Consider the following 20,314-nt stretch of genomic DNA (forward strand, 5'->3'; position numbering starts at 1 on the left):
CAAAATTTAAATCAATCTATAAATTTTAGTGTTCAGTAGCAGGAAAAATACAAAAGGAGATATGTGGCTAGAGGTATTACTTTACTGCCATAGTGACAAAAAATGTTAATTCATCCAAATGGAATAAGCTCCTGTGGCAAAACAATTGTCTCTATATTTCACATTGAGAATTGCCAGGTAGAATGGATAGCATTTTGGATTCTTTTGTCCTCAGCTGGAATTGGATTGCTTTAACATACCTCCTTGCAAAGAACTTGAAAGAATGTTGATTACAAGCACTTTTTCCCCTCATCTGAGTTTTCCCCTACTTGATTTCCTATAAAACACTCTCAAAGAAGGAATCAACAGATAATATTTGGGACTAGACCAGTAATAAAAACATTCATTCAATGCATAACTGTTAATTCTCTAGTGATTATAAATGGAGCATATTTCCTGCATATGTTCTGCCATGTTCAACAGATTCAGGGAATCCTAATAAGCATAAATTGTTACAATAAGATCTTATTCCAAGCCAGCTCTTTCATCTCTGCAGAGCTTTAATGGCAATTCATTGCCCAGCTTACAGATATCAGGAGTTTCTTAATAAGTTCTCAGGCACAGCGATTTGGATTTCCAGAATCTCCAACATAGAATCCTTTTGTACATTCCTGGCAGAAGGAGGGTTGTGAACTTATCATCGTATTCCAGTAACGAAAAGTCTGGTGTTTTTCCACCATGATTCCTGGCAGGAAAGGGATTCTGGAGACTGCCTGCCTCTCTGAAGGACAGCAAAAGCAATCTGTAGGAGACTAAGGGAGAAAAGAGCAATTTCCTATGGTTTCACAGTCAACAGAGGGAGCTCAGAGACCTTTTACTGACCCCACTGGCCCATTCCTCATGATGCTTTTTTCAGAGGAGAGATCCATGCTGATCTTTGGCAGCTAGTCTGCTATTCACAAAAAAGCAGAAGAGAAAGAAAGTTCTTACTTATTGGCTATACCTTTAACTGAAATCTCAAAATGTTATATATCTATAACAAACACAGGCTATGGCGATTCTGAAAGAAAAACATTAAAAGAAAAAGGGACATTTATATGACTGCATAGGACAAGGCAATAGATGTAACCAGTTATTATTATCAGTAGGGCCATTTTGCAAACATATAATGTTTTACATCAAATTGCAGTATGGCTTCCACTTCCTGTCCAGAGAAAAGCATGGGAAGAAGGAGCAAAAAGCAGCCAGCATAAGGGAGGTAAGTGAACAGCAGCTGGGAATCAAAAGCCACTGCAGGAGTTGGCCTGCCAAGCAGGAAACGCTGTGAGACACAGAACAAACTGACATCCAGCCTCCTAGCAAATCAATCCATAGGGAGCACCAGCAACCAGGACCAAGGCGGTTAACATACACAACCATTGCTTCCAGAGAGGGTGCACCAAGAGCCCAGAGGAGTTGCTCGAGACCACACGCGACTGTGCTGGAACTGGCATGACAGTGGCGGCAAGTCGCTACAGGACAAGGTCCCCTACGCCACCCCTGGAGGAGCCACCCCAGCACATCAGACACTTGGACCAAGATGAACTCCTGAGGGAAGATGCATTCACCTGGATCTCAGGCTGCAAGGACTACCAAGTGCTCCTTCCTGAGGCCAGGGCTGAGGGTGATGGTGGCCTCACCTGCAGAAGGGGTGCTGTTGATGAACTGCTGAACCACCTGATGAAGGAGCTGATATGCTGCTACCCTGGGCCTGGACCCAGGCCATCACAGAAGGATTACTAAGGCTTATCCAACTATCAGACTGCTATTGTGGGCTGCTCATCCCCATGGGCACTAGCGATACTGCCAAGAGAGATACTAAGTGCATAAAGGGTGACTACAGAGGTCTGGAGGAGACAATGAAGGAGTTAGGGGCTCTTAGTTAGGAGTTAGTCAGTGCTTTCCACATACTACTAGCCAAGAAGAAAGGCTCAGACAGAAGTAGATGCATCTTGGAGATGAAATCCTGGCTGTGAAGCTTGTGCTACCAGGTGGGTTCAGGTGGGTTCAAACATGGGACCATCTTTAAGTAAGAACAGGTGGGGGAGACATGATCCACCTGAAAAAGTGACAGAAAGGAATCTCTTCCAATGGGCTTGCTAACCTAGTAAAGAGGACCTTTAATTAGTTTCTCTGAGGAATGAAGATCAAAGCCTGCAGATAAAAGTAGGAATGGCAGATAGGAAGTGAGCACACATAGGAAAGGACAGAAGCAGTGGCGTCTCTCATACTCTCTAAAGTGGGTGACCAGGGGACCATCTGAAATGCCTTCACACAAAGTCACCTAGGCTGGGAAACAAACAGGAGGAACTGCAAGTCTGTGAAAAGTCACAGAGCTCTGACATTGCTGGAGTTAGAGGCATGGTCTCACAGCTCTCATATCTAGAGTAGCATGATGAACAGATACAGAATCTACAGAAAAGACAGGATGGAAGAGTGCGTGGTGGGATGTGTGCTGCACAAAGGAACCACTTTAATGTACAGAGTTTGCTATGCAATGGCAACAGGCCTGTCAAGGACTTAAGAGGCCAAAAATGGGGACATTATGGTGAGCATCTACTACAGCCCAATCAAGAAGAGGAGGTGGATGAAATCTCCTTTACCAACTGAGAAACCCTCCTGATCACAGGCTCTAGTTCTCATGGAGGACTTTGACCACCCTGACAGCTGCAACACAGCATGGCAAAAGCAGTTCAGTAGTTTTATGGAGTGCAAAGACAATTTTTTGATGGAGGCACTGAAAAAAACAATTAGCGGAGGCATTCTTCTGGTTCTGCTACTAACAAAATAAGAAAAACTGATCAGGGATGTGAAGGTCAAAGGCAGTGTTGGCTACAATGAACGTGGGATGGTGACACTTAAAATTCTGAAGGAAGTGAGGAAGACGACTAACAAATTAAAGATCCTAGACTTCCAAAGTACAGACTTCAGCTTTTTCAGGGAACTAGCAGTCAAGATGCCTGAGTTGACTTGAAGGGCAATGATCCCCCCCGAGAGCTGGTTGATCTTCAAAAACTTATGTCAAAGCATAAAAACTATCCAGCCTGTTATGCAGGAAGCTAAGCAGGCATAGCAGGAGGCCAGCTTTTCTGAACAGGAAAATAACGGAGCTCAAATGCCAAAAGAATCTGTGAGGAAGGTGGAATTGGGGATAGGCTATGTAGGAGAAAGCATTGTGATTGGATGGAAACAGAAAAGCTAAAGCCTGGCTGGAATTGAAACTGGTTAGGGATGTGAAGGGACACAAAAAAGGAGTTCTCCAGTGACTGGAAAAGGCAAATGTTACACCCACCTCCACAAAGGCAAGGAAGAGTATCCAGAGAATTATCAGCCAATCAGCCTAATCTCAGAAACCAGCAAGACTACAGAGCAAGTCCTCCTGGAAGCTGTTTCCAGGCACATGAAGGACAAGGAGATGTTTGGGAGTGGCCAGCACAGATTCACAAAGGACATACTTAGCCAACCTCATGGCCTTTTATGAAAACAATAACCAATACACTCATCTGCTTTTAGTGAGCATTATTTCTGCAGCCATGAGGAAGGATATTAAAAAAAAAAAAAAACAACATTCATTTCTCTGCTCATTCTTGAGTCAGTATCAGGGCCAGAACCACCTCCAAACTGAACAGGAGAAGCTGCGTTAGCATGTAGCCTTGCCTGCCTCACACAGTCCAGTGAGCATGTCCCTTTCCAGCCTCACCAGCGAGCCTTCCTAGGCTCAGACATTCTCTGAGGAGCAGCAGCAGGAGTTTCTAGTCAGTTGTTGCCACTGCAGGAGTTTATCAACCTTTAGTTTCTTAAATTACAAAATATCAAAGCATGATCCATCTTCCTTTAATCCACTAAATGAGAATCTCATAAACTGCTCATAATTCACTGGCAAAGAATCATAATCTAATCTTTGAAGTAGCTTGGGTAGTCTACCATTATCAATTATGCAAAGTAATTTCCCTTTAATTTGAAACTGCATGCAATAGTCAGAATCACCCCTAAGTAACAATGCTGTCTCTTAGTTACTTGCCTAGAACATCCTGGTACAATCAGACTTTTTAGAACTAAGCTGCAGGGAACTGTCTAATCCTAATTAGAAATCTCTACTGTATACTTTACATGATCGGACCAAAAGTAACACAAACGAGAACTCAGATTGCAGATAATCAAATAAGCTATGATTTAATTGCTATAGCCACTAAAAACTAATCTTGTAATGGCTAACTCAATAGCATGCATATTTAATGTTTAAATCCATATGCTCATCTTCCCCTTTTTCAGGAAATGCCACTAAAATTGCCAGAAAGAATGCAGCAATCTTCTCTCCCTTATAATTTTTAAATAAGTATTTCAGTTAAAAAAAAAAAAAGCAAACAGACAGCTGTTTTGATTATTTTAAGGTTCAGACAACTCAAGAATTTTGGAGAATTAATATATTTATCAACATCTTATTTTCTCAAATACATCTGTAAACATGTCTGCACCAAATACTACACCAAAATAAGACCCTGTTCATTCAAAGCCGAGGAAGCGTATGGTACTGAAGGTATTCAAGGTATGCAAATATAAATTCTATTTCTTAACCCACAAAGATAGAAGATTAAATTCTGAGTAAAACAGTGTAATCCAGGCCTGGCCCATTCCTTATAATCTGTATAAGATACCAGTGAATTCTTCTGTTCACTGAAAGGTGAGCCTACAGCTCTACAGCTTACTGGGGAAACATCTCTGAAAAAAAGATTTCTCGTACATTTTCTCCAAGCAAAATAACAATCAAAACATATCTCATTATTACATTGTTACCTTTTGCTTGCCTGTTCTTGTCCATTTTTTTTATTTTACTCTGCAGAAATTCTTATGCAATATTCTGAGCATATATTTGTTATATATCTTTCAAAGCCTCCAGTAAATGTTTACTATCTATGGAGAACGCAGAACTTGACTATTTTGCATCAAGAGCAACAAACAACCTAATTTGCCTTAATGGCTCCATCATGACTGCAAATAAAAGTATGTCTATCATTGCCCAGAGGAAAGATGGAAGCCAAATGGTGGTTGTTCATCAATTTTTATAGTAAAAGGTTTATATAAACCAAATAAATCCCAGAGCAAAATTCTCATTACAGAACACTACCTCCTGAAATCTGCTGGGCAATTCCATTCATCCCCAAAACAATCTTCTCAGATTCATGCAAATAAGCTTCCTACCTTTTCAACCAGGAAAAAAAAAATTATTCATATCCACAATACACAATTTATTGCCCAATTCTGATGGCCTTGATTTAACAACACTTAAAGGCATTACATTCATCCCATTTAGCTTGCCATCTGAACCTGGTGTTTTCTTTAGAGTTTATTTTCTTTTCTCTTTTTATGTTTAAAAGCTTGTTTATCACTCCTTTTATGATATTAACTTTTAGGTTGCTCTGCAATTTAACAAAAGCTATACAATTTTGGATACTATCATGTTTTATCTGAATTGATTCACGAATTAAATCCTGAAATCCTTGCCTACAATGCAAACTGAAAACTAAAAAGCAGTATTTTAGTTCTACGTCACTAATATTTTAAAATATGTCATGTAAAAATCACTGCAGCATTATACGCTTTGCTGTCCTTTACATTAAAATGCTATTTTATCCAGCAAAAGATATATGCCAATAGAAAATATTTTTTTCTGATTAATCAAAGAGTGGCAACCACACTCTGAGTTTTCCATTTTGTTTTCACTGTCTTCCATTTATAAATCTAACTCTATAGATTACAAAATGCTGTATTCTAACATATAACTTAGGCTATTCATAAAATTTCTACAGGATAAGCAATACAAGAAAATATGAGTTAGAAACACAAGGAATGTTGCTGGCAAGTATAATATATTTGCAATTACACATAAAGGTATAGTACGTGACCAGGTATTTCTAGACTCCTCCTAGTTCATGAGTTAAAAAATTAAGCTTCCCATCGGTGTAATAAAATTTAAACCTTTATGTCAGCCAGAGATCAAAAAAGCATCAAAATTTAAATCATCTTAAAATAAGCTTTATTATTATTAAAGAGGCTGAAGTTCATTTCTTGATAATGAACGTGAAGTTCTCACTTGTCCGTATCTGCTTCTTTGTAGACAACAGCCAAACAATCTACGAACTTTAGTCTATTTCCATGGAAATGCATGGGAAAAAAAAAAATGAAGCAGTCTCCCAAAAGATCTTTTGACTTTCATCCAAAATACTTTTCTACCCAAATGTTGCTTTAGCTTCTAAAGTGACATACAACAACAGGAACATGTATATTGCAGGGTACATCTTGGGGCTGAGCAAACTCCATGACTGTACACGTAAATAATTAAAAAGTTTTCCATCAAGGATTTATGAATATCATAGGAAATAAACAGGATTAAGGTTCTGACCATTTTACAACTCTAAATACAGGAATTTCTCTTTCCAAAAGCATTCTCCCTTTTTCTCAACCACACTGCCTAAAATACAGTATAAAAGATACAGGCATCCAAAGATAAGGAGAACTAAATCTCAGCTTTATGCAGAAATTCCAACTTTGGGTTTTTAAGTCAAAACATAGCCAACACTTTCAGAAACAGAATTTCTGAACATAGCGAAAAAGTTAACTTCAAATATTTCAGAGGAGGAAGGTGTACCTTGGACAATACCATCTTTGGCAGCAACAAAAGATGAAGCATGGGCGGAATAAATTGACTTGTGAAATATACTGAAAATAACACAGTATGAGCTTACCAACAGAGAAAGAATGCTGGGATAAGGAAAACAACCAAGCACTCTTCTAGACTAAGATGGCTAAAAATCGACAGGACCCCAACACAGAATTCCTAGCAATACAAAGGGATTTTTTTGATTCAGAACTTACCCTTTGATCTATGACCATTGTCAAAAGAAATCACTATCTCATTCTGAAATATCAGTCCATCCAAAACAGGAGAAAGAAGGGAAGAGACTGATCATTCCATGTGCTTTTCTCAAAAAAATAGAAAGCTCTGTTCACTTCCAGTTGAAATAAGAGAGAGCATAGCATTTGAACATCTAAACTACTCATTTACTTTTTTGCAAAGCACCCAAACAGCTTAAGTGCAAGATAAGTTTAAGAATACACAACATACCACTTCCTAGTATAATCTTGTTCCTTCAAATGCCTTCTCCATTACAACACTTTTCCTTTCCAAGTGTTCTATTTCCTTCAGGATTTTCTTCTTCTGCTCTTGACAAATCACCCCTTCAAGCATATGATTTTTTAGCCACTGTTTATTAGAAGGTCACTGCTGAAATGTTCAACAGGGGATGATTAGGACTCTTTCAAATCCAGAAGAACATATATTCTTAAAATCTTTGTGAGAGTTCTTTTCTTCAGTGAGCATGCAAGAAGTCTATGGAGTTTAGAAGTCCTTCAACAAAATTATAGCTCTTTTAATATCTCTTATTTTGACTCATATAATAAAAATCACAATTTTTAAACTGTAGTCTCTTCCCTGTTTGTTTCAATAAACTTTAATGATTCCAGAAAATGCAATAGCTTTAATTCACAAAATAAGTATGTTGACAAAATATTTAAGAGGTAAATGAGAATTTCACTTTTTATTTTTAGATACATATGTACACACATATACATACACACACAGCTACCTTCATCAATGAAAACTGTTCACATTTGGCAGGGGGGGGAATATATTACAGATTGTGAAGTTAAGATGCCAATTACATGACAGCTACGAAAACCCAAAACTAAGGATGCAAATATTTATTCTAAATAGTTGCTCACTCCAGGAAAAGTTAGTAATGTTTGTATAGCTTCAGAGCTTTATTCAAAAGAGTAGTCACATAATAAAGTCTCATATTCAAATATTAGACAATTCAACACACTGCAGGTAAGTACTCATGTAGAATATAGTCATCAAAACGAAAAGGAGGAAGAAAACTTGCATAAGACAACTATAAGTAATTGCAAAATAGCAGTGGGTTAGAAGAATTACTGGAGGATGGGCAGGGAGAATGAAAAATTTGACACCAAAAAGCAGAATAAATTACAGAAAGTGTTTCTACCTGAAATTGTTTCCTACGCCGCCTAATTATATGTATAATTAGTATAATAAGTATAAGTCTCTCTGGCTTTACTGCATGCATACTAATAGCACAGAAGTTTTCCATCTAAGAGTCACATCCAGACAGAAGAATTGGGTTTTGTTTCTCACCGAAGTCACATGTACCAGAATCCCCAAAACTGCTGGCCACAACACATGGCCAGCTGGCACTCTGCCAACCTTCTCTTTCTGCTTCTCCAAAGTCACAGAATAGCAGAAGGATTCTAAGAAACATATAAAGCAAGCAAACAGTAAACTTAGGAGCCCTTTATCTTTCTATCTGTGCACATGTATATGTATCTTGGGTTTTCTAAGGAAAAAAAATGAATATTACAAGCATCAGGTATTGGATGCTGACTAAAAAAAAGGTTACACTGCAGTAAGTACAGAAAGTATTACGGAAGAACATACACAAGAAAATGGTTGGAGCTAAGCAAACAGTTCTTCAGGATAAAAGAAAGTCCCCTCATACTCACCAAGTGCAAGATATAAGGAAGAAATATTTAACTTGATAAAGAGCTGATATCAGTGTAGTCCACAAGTCTACCATTCAGCTGCATCTGAATGTCGCAGTTGAATTTTGTACAACCTCTAATAAAAATGCTTCATCAGCTACATCTAACAGCATTCTCTGCTTCTACACATTTGCTCATAATCTTTTGTCTCCTTTCCTACTTTTTTTAAGCAGCTTCAGAAACGAGACAGGCAAACCAAGTGGTTTTACATAGTAGTCATAACATGCCTCTTGATGACATGACATTTAAAGTCCACAAATACCAGGCAAGTCTAGGAGTGGGTCATCTCCACACTCATCAAGTCCAATAACCTACATTTCAGTGCCCAAATGCAAAAACATACTCTGAGAAGTCCCACCATTTATACATCGATCGTAAAGCCTTTGCATCTTCTCAAATGTCTTCATGAAAAGAACAACAATGAAACGGATGCACCATGATCTAGGGATGCCCCAAATACATTTAGATGATGTCATGTTTCTTGTTAAATATCTATTCTTGACAAATCCAGTCTGGTCTTAAAGACAACAGAACAGAGTGTCATCGGGTTTCACTTATTTTTTCTAAAGGATAATACTAAGCTGGCAAAATAATTTTTGACAACGAGAGGCTTTTATCTCAAAGCCCTAACAAGTTCATTTGCATCATTTTCAAAATCCATACAATGACATTTTAAAATGATAATCCACTTAGTTTTTTCCTTTTAAATTCTGGAATTGGATAACTGCTGCCCTACATTCCAGAGCCTGTTTTTTTTGTATACAAATACCATCCTACCTTCTACTGCAAAACTGTGATATCCAAGTTCAAAAGAGGTCTTAAAAGGCATCTTAAAGAAGTAGCCTAAAAAAAATCAGAAAACTTATTTTCCAAACCTTAAATTAATGTTGGAAAGTAACATTTTCTCTTTGCTAGGCTAATCAGCCTGTAACATCTAACGGGGGAAAAAAAAAAAAAAGGACTGTACTGCACAGTTTTACTTAACATATTTATATATAATAGAGAAGAAAAATGATCTTGTCTAAACTTTATGAAACTATTTTAACCTCCTTCTCCGTCCATTTTAAATTATCACTTCCACATTTGCATTTGTTTTTTATATCTCAAATGACAAAGCCAATAGGAATTTCTCCAGAAAATATTCACTAAGTGTAACTGCTATTGTATAGGCACTACATTATTGAAAGCTATTACCTGCACACTATAATGATACATATATATTCAAGCCTGGAGGCTCTGGTTTTACACTCTTCTGAAAAGCATGTCCAAGAGTTTTAACTACATTTTAGGCACACTCAACAGCACAGTCTGAGGCTACATTTTAATTCAGTCACATGAATCTCACATGCATAATAAAAGCAGGCCTACTCACCTCTGGAATAAGAAAGAGGTTTTTGAACGTAGTTCTTGCAAAACAATCACATCCTTACACATTCTGTAAAAACACATTCATCACCTGCAACTCCTGCATTCAAAAAGTAGTGTTGGTACTCTGTTCTGTTTTGTGGTTTGAATATCAACCCATGATTTGCCAGATAGCTTCACCTGGCATAAGTGAAGCCAGAGCCAGAGCAAAGCTAAAGCACAGAAGAGACACAGCAGCACACCACCCCATCCCCAGCAGGGCCCTGTACTCAGACAGTTCCACTGAGGGCTGAACCTACAGTTCCTGCATCTCATAACCAACATTTCATTTCTGCCTGAAGTCTTCACTTTAAAGATTAAACCAAAACTGAATAGCCAAAACAGCATGTTGCATCCACTTCGGTATTGGATTTCTGTTGCTACTATGTTTCACAGACAGTATTTATGTCACCAATCAGCATGATTTTTGCAGGAACACCCTGATGATCTTAAAATCTTAACTTTCAAGTGTTGAAATCCCAAACTGATTCTCATTATTATGAAAGACAGCCACCAGATCACTACAGTACAGAGTTCTCGAGTCGTATCTGTCAATGCAACACATTAAGGGATCTCTGTGTACCCCCGCTGTCAACTCTTCCCTGTCACTGCACAGAGATCATCACCAACTGGCTGCCAAGACATTCAAAAGTTGCAGCAGGTAACTTATGCCAGTCAGCAGTGACCCCGTTTCTCTAGATGACTCAAACAAGGAGCAAACAAATAGGCCAAGCAATACAGTGCAGCACCACTTAATGCTGTTACAAGCATCACTTAGTGTTTAGCATGCATTGACGTGCAATCGGCCCTTTGATGGCACTAACATTATTTCTGCTGTAGTAGTTGTAGTAACAAGTGAATAATTTGCATGGGGTTTCAGCAACATGACAAAATTGTTCAAGTCTGCAATCAAATAAGATTTTAGACTGATCTTGCAGACAGATAAAGAGTCCAATTCACCTTAATAGCAAGAGAAGAAAACAGATTCATCAGACTATTCCAAAAACTGCCATTCAAATTGGGATTCTGTGAAAAATGGCATCAATTCAAAACTCATGAAACTACTCTAGTATTTGCGTTTGCAGTGCTACCCACGCTTCTCATCTGATAGGCAGAAAGCGAATAGGCAGGAAACGGGTTCATATAAACTGCAAATTCAAATGGAAGCTTTTCCAGGTGCAATGAGAACTTCTTTCTAACAATCTTAACTCCCAATGGATTTTCATGAAAATATCTCACAATTGTTATATAACACTGGCTGATGAAATATTTAATTAGCTCTTAGTATTACATAGGTACTAGAGTCTAGCCATTGCAGTAGTTTATTGGAGATTTTGTAGTTCAACTATAAATAGGCTAACCTTCCTCCTCTGAATTATTTCAGAAACAAGTCTGTAAAATTAAGGTTCTTAAAGTCCATTTATCAAGGGATGGAATACAGCCAAAGCAACAGTTAAAACTTACTTCCATACTGATGATTTTCTTTTTACACAGGGATATCCAATCAGTCCTAAACTATGATAGATTTGAATTGAAACCCAAAAGATAGACATGTTCTTATACTCACCATCTAAAAGAGAGATGCACTGATTTCAGAAACAGCAGATCAAGACGAAAATCGTACTAGGAATCTGCTGAATCACTGTATCTCCCTGAATCATGTTCCCTGTATTGAAAAGGACTTTAGAATCCTCCATTTAATTAGTTTCACTTTATTTAATAGAGTTACTAAAGAACTGTTGTTGCATTTTAAATGATGACAAGTGCTAAACTAAAAGAAAAAATATATATATAAAAAGCTTTTTGGAACAAAGGACGAAAAATGAAGTACTGAAGTATTTCCCCTGCATTCTAATATGTGGTTCAAAAAAACCAGACAAACAGGTACTCCACACTAAACAGGGCATTATGCACTTCCAATTAATGTTTTCTTTCTGCATTAGCCACTCTCCTGTTAATAAAAAACAAAATCAATTTGAAAAGAAATCCTCCTAATTGCAATGGCTAAGGTGTACTATTTTGTACTGTGCTTTATGGATTATTCATTTCCCTACTCAAAAAGTTGATTGATGTATATTTCTAGAGGGAAAGTCAATTTTGCATAGAACAATGGTGTTAGAGAAACCACTTTTCCTCTCTTGTCTGCTTAACCAGCCCAAAAAATTCAAAACTTCCTTTGCTGTCTCTACTCGTAATATTCAATAATCTGGTAGCTCTCAGAAGGGTAAAATGTAAATCAGAATAACGAATGCATGGAATCATACTCATAATTGTTTGAATCTAATTTATTGCATAAGATGAATCAAACATAATCAACTTCTATGATAAAATTAAGACTTTAAGGTTTATAATGCAATGTTCAGATAGTTTCACAGAAATAAATACTATTCGCAAGACATAACAGAATAAAATCTAGTATCAAGATTTGTTACGGAAATCCGTTTTGATTGCCTGCAGTCAGAGCAGACTAAGGAGCCAAACAAATTAAATTGTTATTTTTTTTTCCAATAACTTAGGCAGTCTTACTTACTGCCATTCCTTTATTCATACGGTTATATTGTTCTGGTAAGGAAAAAAATTATCACAGGGTAACAGGTAATCACACATCAGCTAAACTACAGCAAATGACTATGCAAGTATTCTTAAATCACTGTAAATGTGAAGTATAATGCATTAGTTTATATCCCAATGAAAGACACCTAAGCTAACATGTTTCACTTTACATTTACAAGAGGTCATCAACATACGTACAGACATCACAGTTCAATCTATGATGGTAACTCAGTGAGCCATAACAACTAATTATTAATTAAATTAATCATAAATAATTGTATAAAATATTAACTACGTAAATTGGAAATGTTTCTCTTGCCTTTGTCTCACATCATCTTTTTTTTCATGTCTAAACAACTCTAGTGCTATTTAATACATAAAGTCATTTTTTTTCTTCAAATCTCTATGATGCATGCAACTAGTTTAGAGACATACTAATATCATTCTACATAAAAGGAAGAAAAACATAAAGCTCAAAATTTTCAATTTTACAATAATTTTATTTTGCAAAGGTAGTCATGTTATTTTAACGGTCCTGTGTAATGTACATGCGTATATGTATACAGATAGTGTATCAAACCATAATGAACATAAACATTCAATTAGTTGTAAACACCAGCAATGAAGTGGAAGATCTAGCATACACTCTCCATTTGCTTTGGAAATAAATTACAATCAGGTAAGAAATTGAGACAGTCTATACAGAAATATATTCAATAACTAAACAGTGCTAACATTTAGTAGTATTTTTAAAAGATAAAAATATTGCTTGATACAATAAAAATGAACCCTACATTATGCGCTCTTGAATAATAAGGGAAAAGGTTCAGAGTTCTTAAAGATACCTGCAGTAACAACTAGGGATTCAACCAAGCACAGCTCTTTGAGCAGTTCTCTAAAGGTTTACACTGGTAGTCAGTGTTATTACTACCAACTTCAGTCTAAGGATCTGTCTAATATGGGATCTAATTTACCAGAAATTAATTACCATAAATCTCAAAGATTCAATAAACTACTGCCATCAAGTGATAAGCCTTCTACATTTCCCTGAGGCTCACAGGACTCTTGCTTGGGATTTCCCAGATAGAAATACATGCACACATGCTGCACAGTACATGAGCAACAAATCTAATACAACTGGAATATATGAGACCGACTGTATTTGATTTGCATTTGCCCATATGCAGTAAGTGCAGTCTGCACACAGTGTGCCCCAGATAGACTATAAAATTTCAGAGTGCTGTCTTAGTATACCCCAGTCTGTCAGATTCACTGCATGTTTTGCCCAGCATTTGTGGGCATTGAACAACCCCAGACAAAGGGCCCATTTCCTATGACAGAACTTCCAGATCACAAAAGGAAGCATGTCCAGATAAACTGAGATATATGGTGGCTAAACCTCAACATCAGTCATTATTTTAACTGTTTTAGCATGCTGAAGAACAGTTTGAGAAATGGAGGTTCACAGTCCCTAGACGCATGGATCCTGAATATGAAAATGCAATTCTACAGCAATTGGAGCTTTTGCTAGGTTGATAGCTAGCTAACTCGCTTTTGCTATCAGGCGCTCCTGGCAGTGATAATACAGCACCTGGGAGACAGATACTGGTTTAATTCAGATCGGACAATTCCAGAAAATAAAGATATTTGAAATCTCCCCCATGTTTTGTCAATGACAAACAATAATCATTTCAGATGAAGTACATGCTGTTTTTTTTAGTTTTAAGCACATACTAACACTTGCTGAAGTATGTAATTATACTAGTTACAAAGTGCATACCATAATTTCCCAATAGTTTAAAGACATTATGACCTAGCATTCCCAGAAGCTTCTTTGGCTATTTTTTAAAATATGCAAAGTGGAACTAAAGTGCTAATGAACTTGCAGACTTCGTTAGTATGAGATGGAAGGTCCAATCAGAAAGCCCTTAGAAGCAGTCGGATGTGAATATAAGAGATTAAAAGAGACTCAATTTTGAAAAGCAAACTTTTAGAGTGATAAATCTGTCTAATTGACATCATTCAGGAAACAACAGGGACCTGAGGTTCATTCTCAGAAGTCCATGAATCAAAACAATAGTCCGAAATTTCTAGCCTTTTTCTTATCATTACCATCTCTATTAAGTCATGCATACAGACAAGTTTCAGGCAAGAAGAATACATTTTTGATATGTCTTTTGTCCTCTGTGATCCCAAAGCAAAATAAGAAGGAAGCTGAATGGTTTTTTTTTTTGTTTTTACACTCATCACTTCAAGCTAAACTGCTGAATCATTATGATTATAGTATTGTCATAATATTATTAACTGAATATTATATTATGATACTGATTATTTTTATACTATTGTCTTAATCTATCTGGATGAACTAGACATCTTTGTAATTTGGGAAGGTACTAACTGTCCAGCTATTAATCAATATTCACCAAACTCCCCTTTGATGGGGATCCTCTGCCCTCAACTTTTGTCTTATTTGACAAAGTAAATTAACCCATTTCATATGACTGGCAGATTATTGCTTTAACAAAACAAAAAAGAAAAAAAAACAGGAGTAATAACTGCCTACGCTCCATCATCTGGCAGTGATTCAGGTATTTTGAAGAGTTAATAATTAAGCACTTACCACCCCAATTCCTTCAAAAGCAAATACGGCAGTCCCAAAAAAGAGTGGATATTTCTTCCAGCCAACCACAGGAGGCAATTTCCGAGGATCTGCTATATCCTGAAGACAACAAAGCAAAACAGACCTATGTAAAGAACATCAGCAATTCTGATACGTGCGTTACTCTTTATGAAAGCAAAATCAGCACGTGCTGACAACGCAGTATACACTGTCATTTCCTATCCCCGGTTTCCCCTCACCAACGAACTTAGTCCTTTACACATACTTACAACCACTTTCCACCCACACACAGACACTTGCAAGGATATTTTATCCTAGGATCACATCACTGACATTAGAAATTTTCCCATTTAAAGTATCACACTGGTACATTTGAGTGAGAATCAAATAAAATGAAAAGGAAAGCTCACACCTCAAGCTTAACGTTTCAAGTCTGCAAACTCAAGGCTATTCAGAGTATTGCATTTCTAATCTGCCTTCATACTTCACAGGTATGCTTCATAAGCGCAAGGGAGAGTAAAAAAAAAAAAAGAAAAAAATAGTTTCTCTCAATCTCCCCCAGTCTGTTCTGAGCAACTACTTCTCCTACCTCCAGTCCCAATCAATACCTTTAACAAAGCTTGTTTTTCTGCCTTCCTCCACCATTCTCCTCTTCCTACCACTTTCTTAACACTCTCATGGAAGCTTTCTCAGAGTGGTACACTCCACACATCCAGAAATAACACCTGCAACTGTGTTTACCATTTCTATTTTTTTCCAAAATTACATGAAAGAAAAATGTAGAGGTTTCTAAAATTTTTTTTAACTGCCAATTCAGTTTGTTCCATTATGAAATGCCTCCAAACATTAGAAAAACAGCAACACAGAAAATGCAACAACTATTCAACTTCTTAGGAGATGAAAGTCTGCAATATATATTCTTATATATATTCTTATATATATTCTTATATATCCAGTCTTCAAAAAGGGCAAGAAGGAGGACGCAGGGAACTACAGGCCAGTCAGCTTCACCTCCATCCCTGGAAAGGTGATGGAGCAGCTCATCCTGGAGGCCATCTCCAAGCACACGATGGACAAGAAGGTGATCAGGAGTAGTCAGCATGGCTTCACCAAGGGGAAATCATGCCTAACCAACCTGATAGCCTTCTATGATGGAATGACTGGCTGGGTAGATGAGGGGAGAGCAGTGGATGTTGTCTACCTCGACTTCAGCAAGGCTTTCGACACTGTCTCCCATAGCATCCTCATAGACAAGTTCAGGAAGTGTGGGTTAGATGAGTGGACAGTGAGGTGGATTGAGAACTGCCTGAATGGCAGAGCTCAGAGAGTTGTGCTCAGTGGCACAGAGTCTAGTTGGAGGCCTGCAGCTAGCGGTGTCCCCCAGGGGTCAGTACTGGGTCCAGTCTTCTTCAACTTCTTCATCAATGACCTGGAGGAAGGGACAGAGTGCACCCTCAGCAAGTTTGCTGACGATACAAAACTGGGAGGAGTGGCTGATACGCCAGAGGGCTGTGCTGACATTCAGAGAGACCTGGACAGGCTGGAGAGKTGGGYRRAGAGGAACCTCATGAAGTTCAACAAAGGCAAGTGCAGRGTCCTGCACCTGGGGAGGAATAAYCCCATGCACCAGTACAGGTTGGGGGTTGACCTGCTGGAAAGCAGCTCTGCTGAGAAGGACCTGGGAGTGCTGGTGGACACCAAGTTAAGCATGAGGCAGCAATGTGCCCTTGTGGCCAAGAAGGCCAATGGTATCCTGGGGTGCATCAGGAAGAGTGTTGCCAGCAGGTCGAGGGAGGTGATTCTCCCCCTCTACTCAGCCCTGGTGAGGCCCCATCTGGAGTACTGTGTCCAGTTCTGGGCTCCCCAGTACAAGAGGGATGTGGCACTACTGGAGCAAGTGCAGCGAAGGGCTACAAAGATGATTAGGGGACTGGAGCATCTCTCTTATGAGGAAAGGCTGAGAGAGCTGGGCCTGTTTAGCTTGGAGAAGAGAAGGCTGAGAGGAGATCTTATCAACGTGTACAAGTATCTGAAGGGAGGGTGTCGAGAGGATGGGACCAGACTCTTTTCAGTGGTGCCCAGCAACAGGACGCGAGGCAATGGGCACAAACTGAAATACAGCAAGTTCCATCTGAACATGAGGAAAAACTTTTTCACTGTGAGGGTGACAGAGCACTGGAACAGGTTGCCCAGAGAGGTGGTGGAGTCTCCTTCTCTGGAGATATTCAAAAGCCACCTGGACACGATCCTGTGCAAGGTGCTCTAGGTGACCCTGCTTGAGCAGGGGGGTTGGACTAGATGATCTCCAGAGGTCCCTTCCAACCTCAGCGATTCTGTGATTCTGTGATTCTTAAAGTATAAGCCTTAGAATTTTCCTGATTGTATCAGAAAAACACTAGAACTAAATATTATTGTTGAAACTGCTCTTCTGCTGCAACAAAATGATTGGCCACAGATTATAACCTATATTATATTATAAATTTCGGATGTGACTAATGAAAATTCATATATTCTTCCACTGAAGAATTCAATATATATATTCAATATCTGAAGTGTCACAATATTATACTTTCTCTTAAAAGTACAGTAAAAGCATGTCTCAAGTATTAGGGTGCCTCCTACCTCAATAAATTACAATATAAGTTCTGCTGTTTGGAAATTGTAGATCGATACAAACCAGAGATTAGCTACCACATGCAGCAAATGAGAGATGTCATATTAAAAAAATAATAAACATTTTATACTCACTCTAACAATATACTGGTAAATGATCACCAGGCTGACTGCCATGGACAGATTGGCAAGCAACGAAAGCAAGGACAGGCTCTTAAGGTCACGAATAAAGACCAAGAGGATTATAAATGGCAGAAAACACAGCATGTATATTCGTAAATCGGTACTCCTTTTCTCAGAAGAATTGCTGGTGGCACTGGCATTTATGGAAACAGTCTTGTTTTCCAAAAATCCTTCATGGACCTGTTGGAAAAAAAAAATTTTTTTTTGAACATTGGTAGCACTGAATTTTTGTATATGGTCACGTCGCAGTTTTTTGAAGGTGGCATTTGTCCCTCCAGGTTTATCTGCTGAAGGCTAGGTATTTCAGGTTCACTGTACTCTCCATGCAGAAAGGAAGATAGGTGTCTTTAGCAGGTGACTCATCCTTAGGACATATGATGAAACTGAGCCCTGAAAGACCTTGTCCTTATCCCACAATTGCCTGAACAAGAAACGAACGTGAGTGGTTTAGATTAGATGTCTGTCTTTTATACAGCTGGAGCTAGGTAAAATGAATCTAAGCAAGATCAGCCTAGGCCTAAGTATTAAGAGTTTGAATTTTCTTAAGGAGAGTAAGGGGTAAGATGACCAACTGCTATTGTTTGATTTCAATGCCCAATAACCCAGCTGTCTTTATTTTAATTCAAATTACTTTATTTAACTTCACTCTTTTCTTATTTGACTTTGGCTCCACTTAAAAAGGCAAGACCTAAGAGTTTACGCAGACCTGTATCCGTTAAATCAATTTAAATTCATATCTGCAAATTAGGTAGGACACAATGTGAAAGTGTATTAGATGTCCTGAATATCTATGACAGCAACTCAAGGCTATTAATTTGTTAGCTTGAGGAAGAGGAAGAAGGGGAGGTAAGGGGACAAGCTGGAGTTATGGTAGGCAACCAAAGGATCTTTGGGATTGCAAAATTTTTCATGAGCTAAAAGGGGTTAGTTGACAGTACAAAATCAAGAGTATGGAAATTGTGTCATTTACACTGGCAATTTTGTCAAACTCAGATTTAGCAAGTCTACAGAAAAATTCCACAATTCACCTTAGCTTCATTGTTTCAGACAATCCACAAACTGAGGAAGGCAGAATTTATTTAAAATTCTTTTCTTTATAACAAGAAGCTCTAGAAAGAATTTTTCATTATGAAAAAGGAAAAGATTAAAAAAAATACAGCAACCATATGTTTCCCAGAAATACCGCTTTAAATGAAAATAGAGAGGCCCTGTCATTAGTAAAACACTGTGGGTTTCCACCTCCCAAGAATCTGAAGGGTGTCAGTTATAAGACATTTAACACCTGTTGGTTTTCACTAAGATAACATTTTTAGAAAGCTACTAAAAAGAGCTAAACACATGTAGAGCTGAATTTCAGTGAATTCAGAGCTACAGTAACTTTGTTTGGCCAAGCATTATGCCAAATGCTTAACCAAATTACTTCCCTAAGGCCATGTGAAGGAAGCAAGATTCCCTGTAGGAAAGTTTCCAATGTTTTCCCACAGCACTTAAAATAAAAATACAGAGCAAGCACTTGAACAATAAGCTTGCATGTTTACTTAATTGCATGTATTCACAGGTAGCCAGAGATGTCCTACACACAAGGACACATAAGAGGATTTTCCAAGAATTACAATGCGATTTGAGCAGGAACTCCCTTCAGTTACAATATCCACACTAAATATTTAACATGTCTTCAGTTGATACAAATATCCTTAACCTGATGAATTATTCAAAAAAAAAAAAATTGCTAAAAAAGAAAGAGCAGGCAGGGTACGGTCCAGGTTCTAAAACATCTTTAAAATGCCACACTATAAGCCAGCCGCTACTATATTATTCTGAGTAACAATTTTCTCTTAAGAGAGAGATATTTCACTTGTATGTGCAAAACTCAGTAAGAGGTTCCTGAAATCAAAAACATTTAATTTTTATTTTTCTATTACTGACACCAAATTCCAACTAGGTATTTAACTGGAGTTTATTGGGTCACACTGCTTGAACATGCAGTGTGTAATATTGTGTAGAATTTGATTCAAGTTCACAGAATCACAGAATGATTGAGGTTGGAAGGGACCTCTGGAGATCATCTAGTCCAACCCCCCTGCTCAACCAGGGTCACCTAGAGCACCTTGCACAGGATCGCGTCCAGGTGGCTTTTGAATATCTCCAGAGAAGGAGACTCCACCACCTCTCTGGGCAACCTGTTCCAGTGCTCTGTCACCCTCACAGCGAAGAAGTTTTTCCTTATGTTCAGATGGAACTTGCTGTATTTCAGTTTGTGCCCATTGCCTCACGTCCTGTCGCTCAGCACCACTGAAAAGAGTCTGGCCC

At 38.0% G+C, this 20,314-nt stretch overlaps 1 protein-coding gene across 2 annotated transcripts in view; it reads right to left on the bottom strand.

Annotated features, from left to right (window-relative positions):
• SLC36A4 (solute carrier family 36 member 4) overlaps positions 1 to 20,314 on the bottom strand; it is a 133,943-nt gene that overhangs the window by 88,696 nt on the left and 24,933 nt on the right. For both annotated transcript variants that reach the window (XM_026071936.1, XM_026071937.1), the window contains exons 7-8: positions 17,957 to 18,184; positions 15,209 to 15,307 (exon numbers count right to left, since the gene is read on the bottom strand). In XM_026071936.1, coding sequence (XP_025927721.1) covers positions 15,209 to 15,307; positions 17,957 to 18,184 — 327 coding nt within the window. The remainder of the gene's footprint in view (positions 1 to 15,208; positions 15,308 to 17,956; positions 18,185 to 20,314) is intronic.

The sequence above is a fragment of the Apteryx rowi genome, unplaced genomic scaffold (genome assembly GCF_003343035.1).
Source record: "Apteryx rowi isolate R43461 unplaced genomic scaffold, aptRow1 scaffold_332, whole genome shotgun sequence".
NCBI classification, from domain to species: Eukaryota; Metazoa; Chordata; class Aves; order Apterygiformes; family Apterygidae; genus Apteryx; species Apteryx rowi.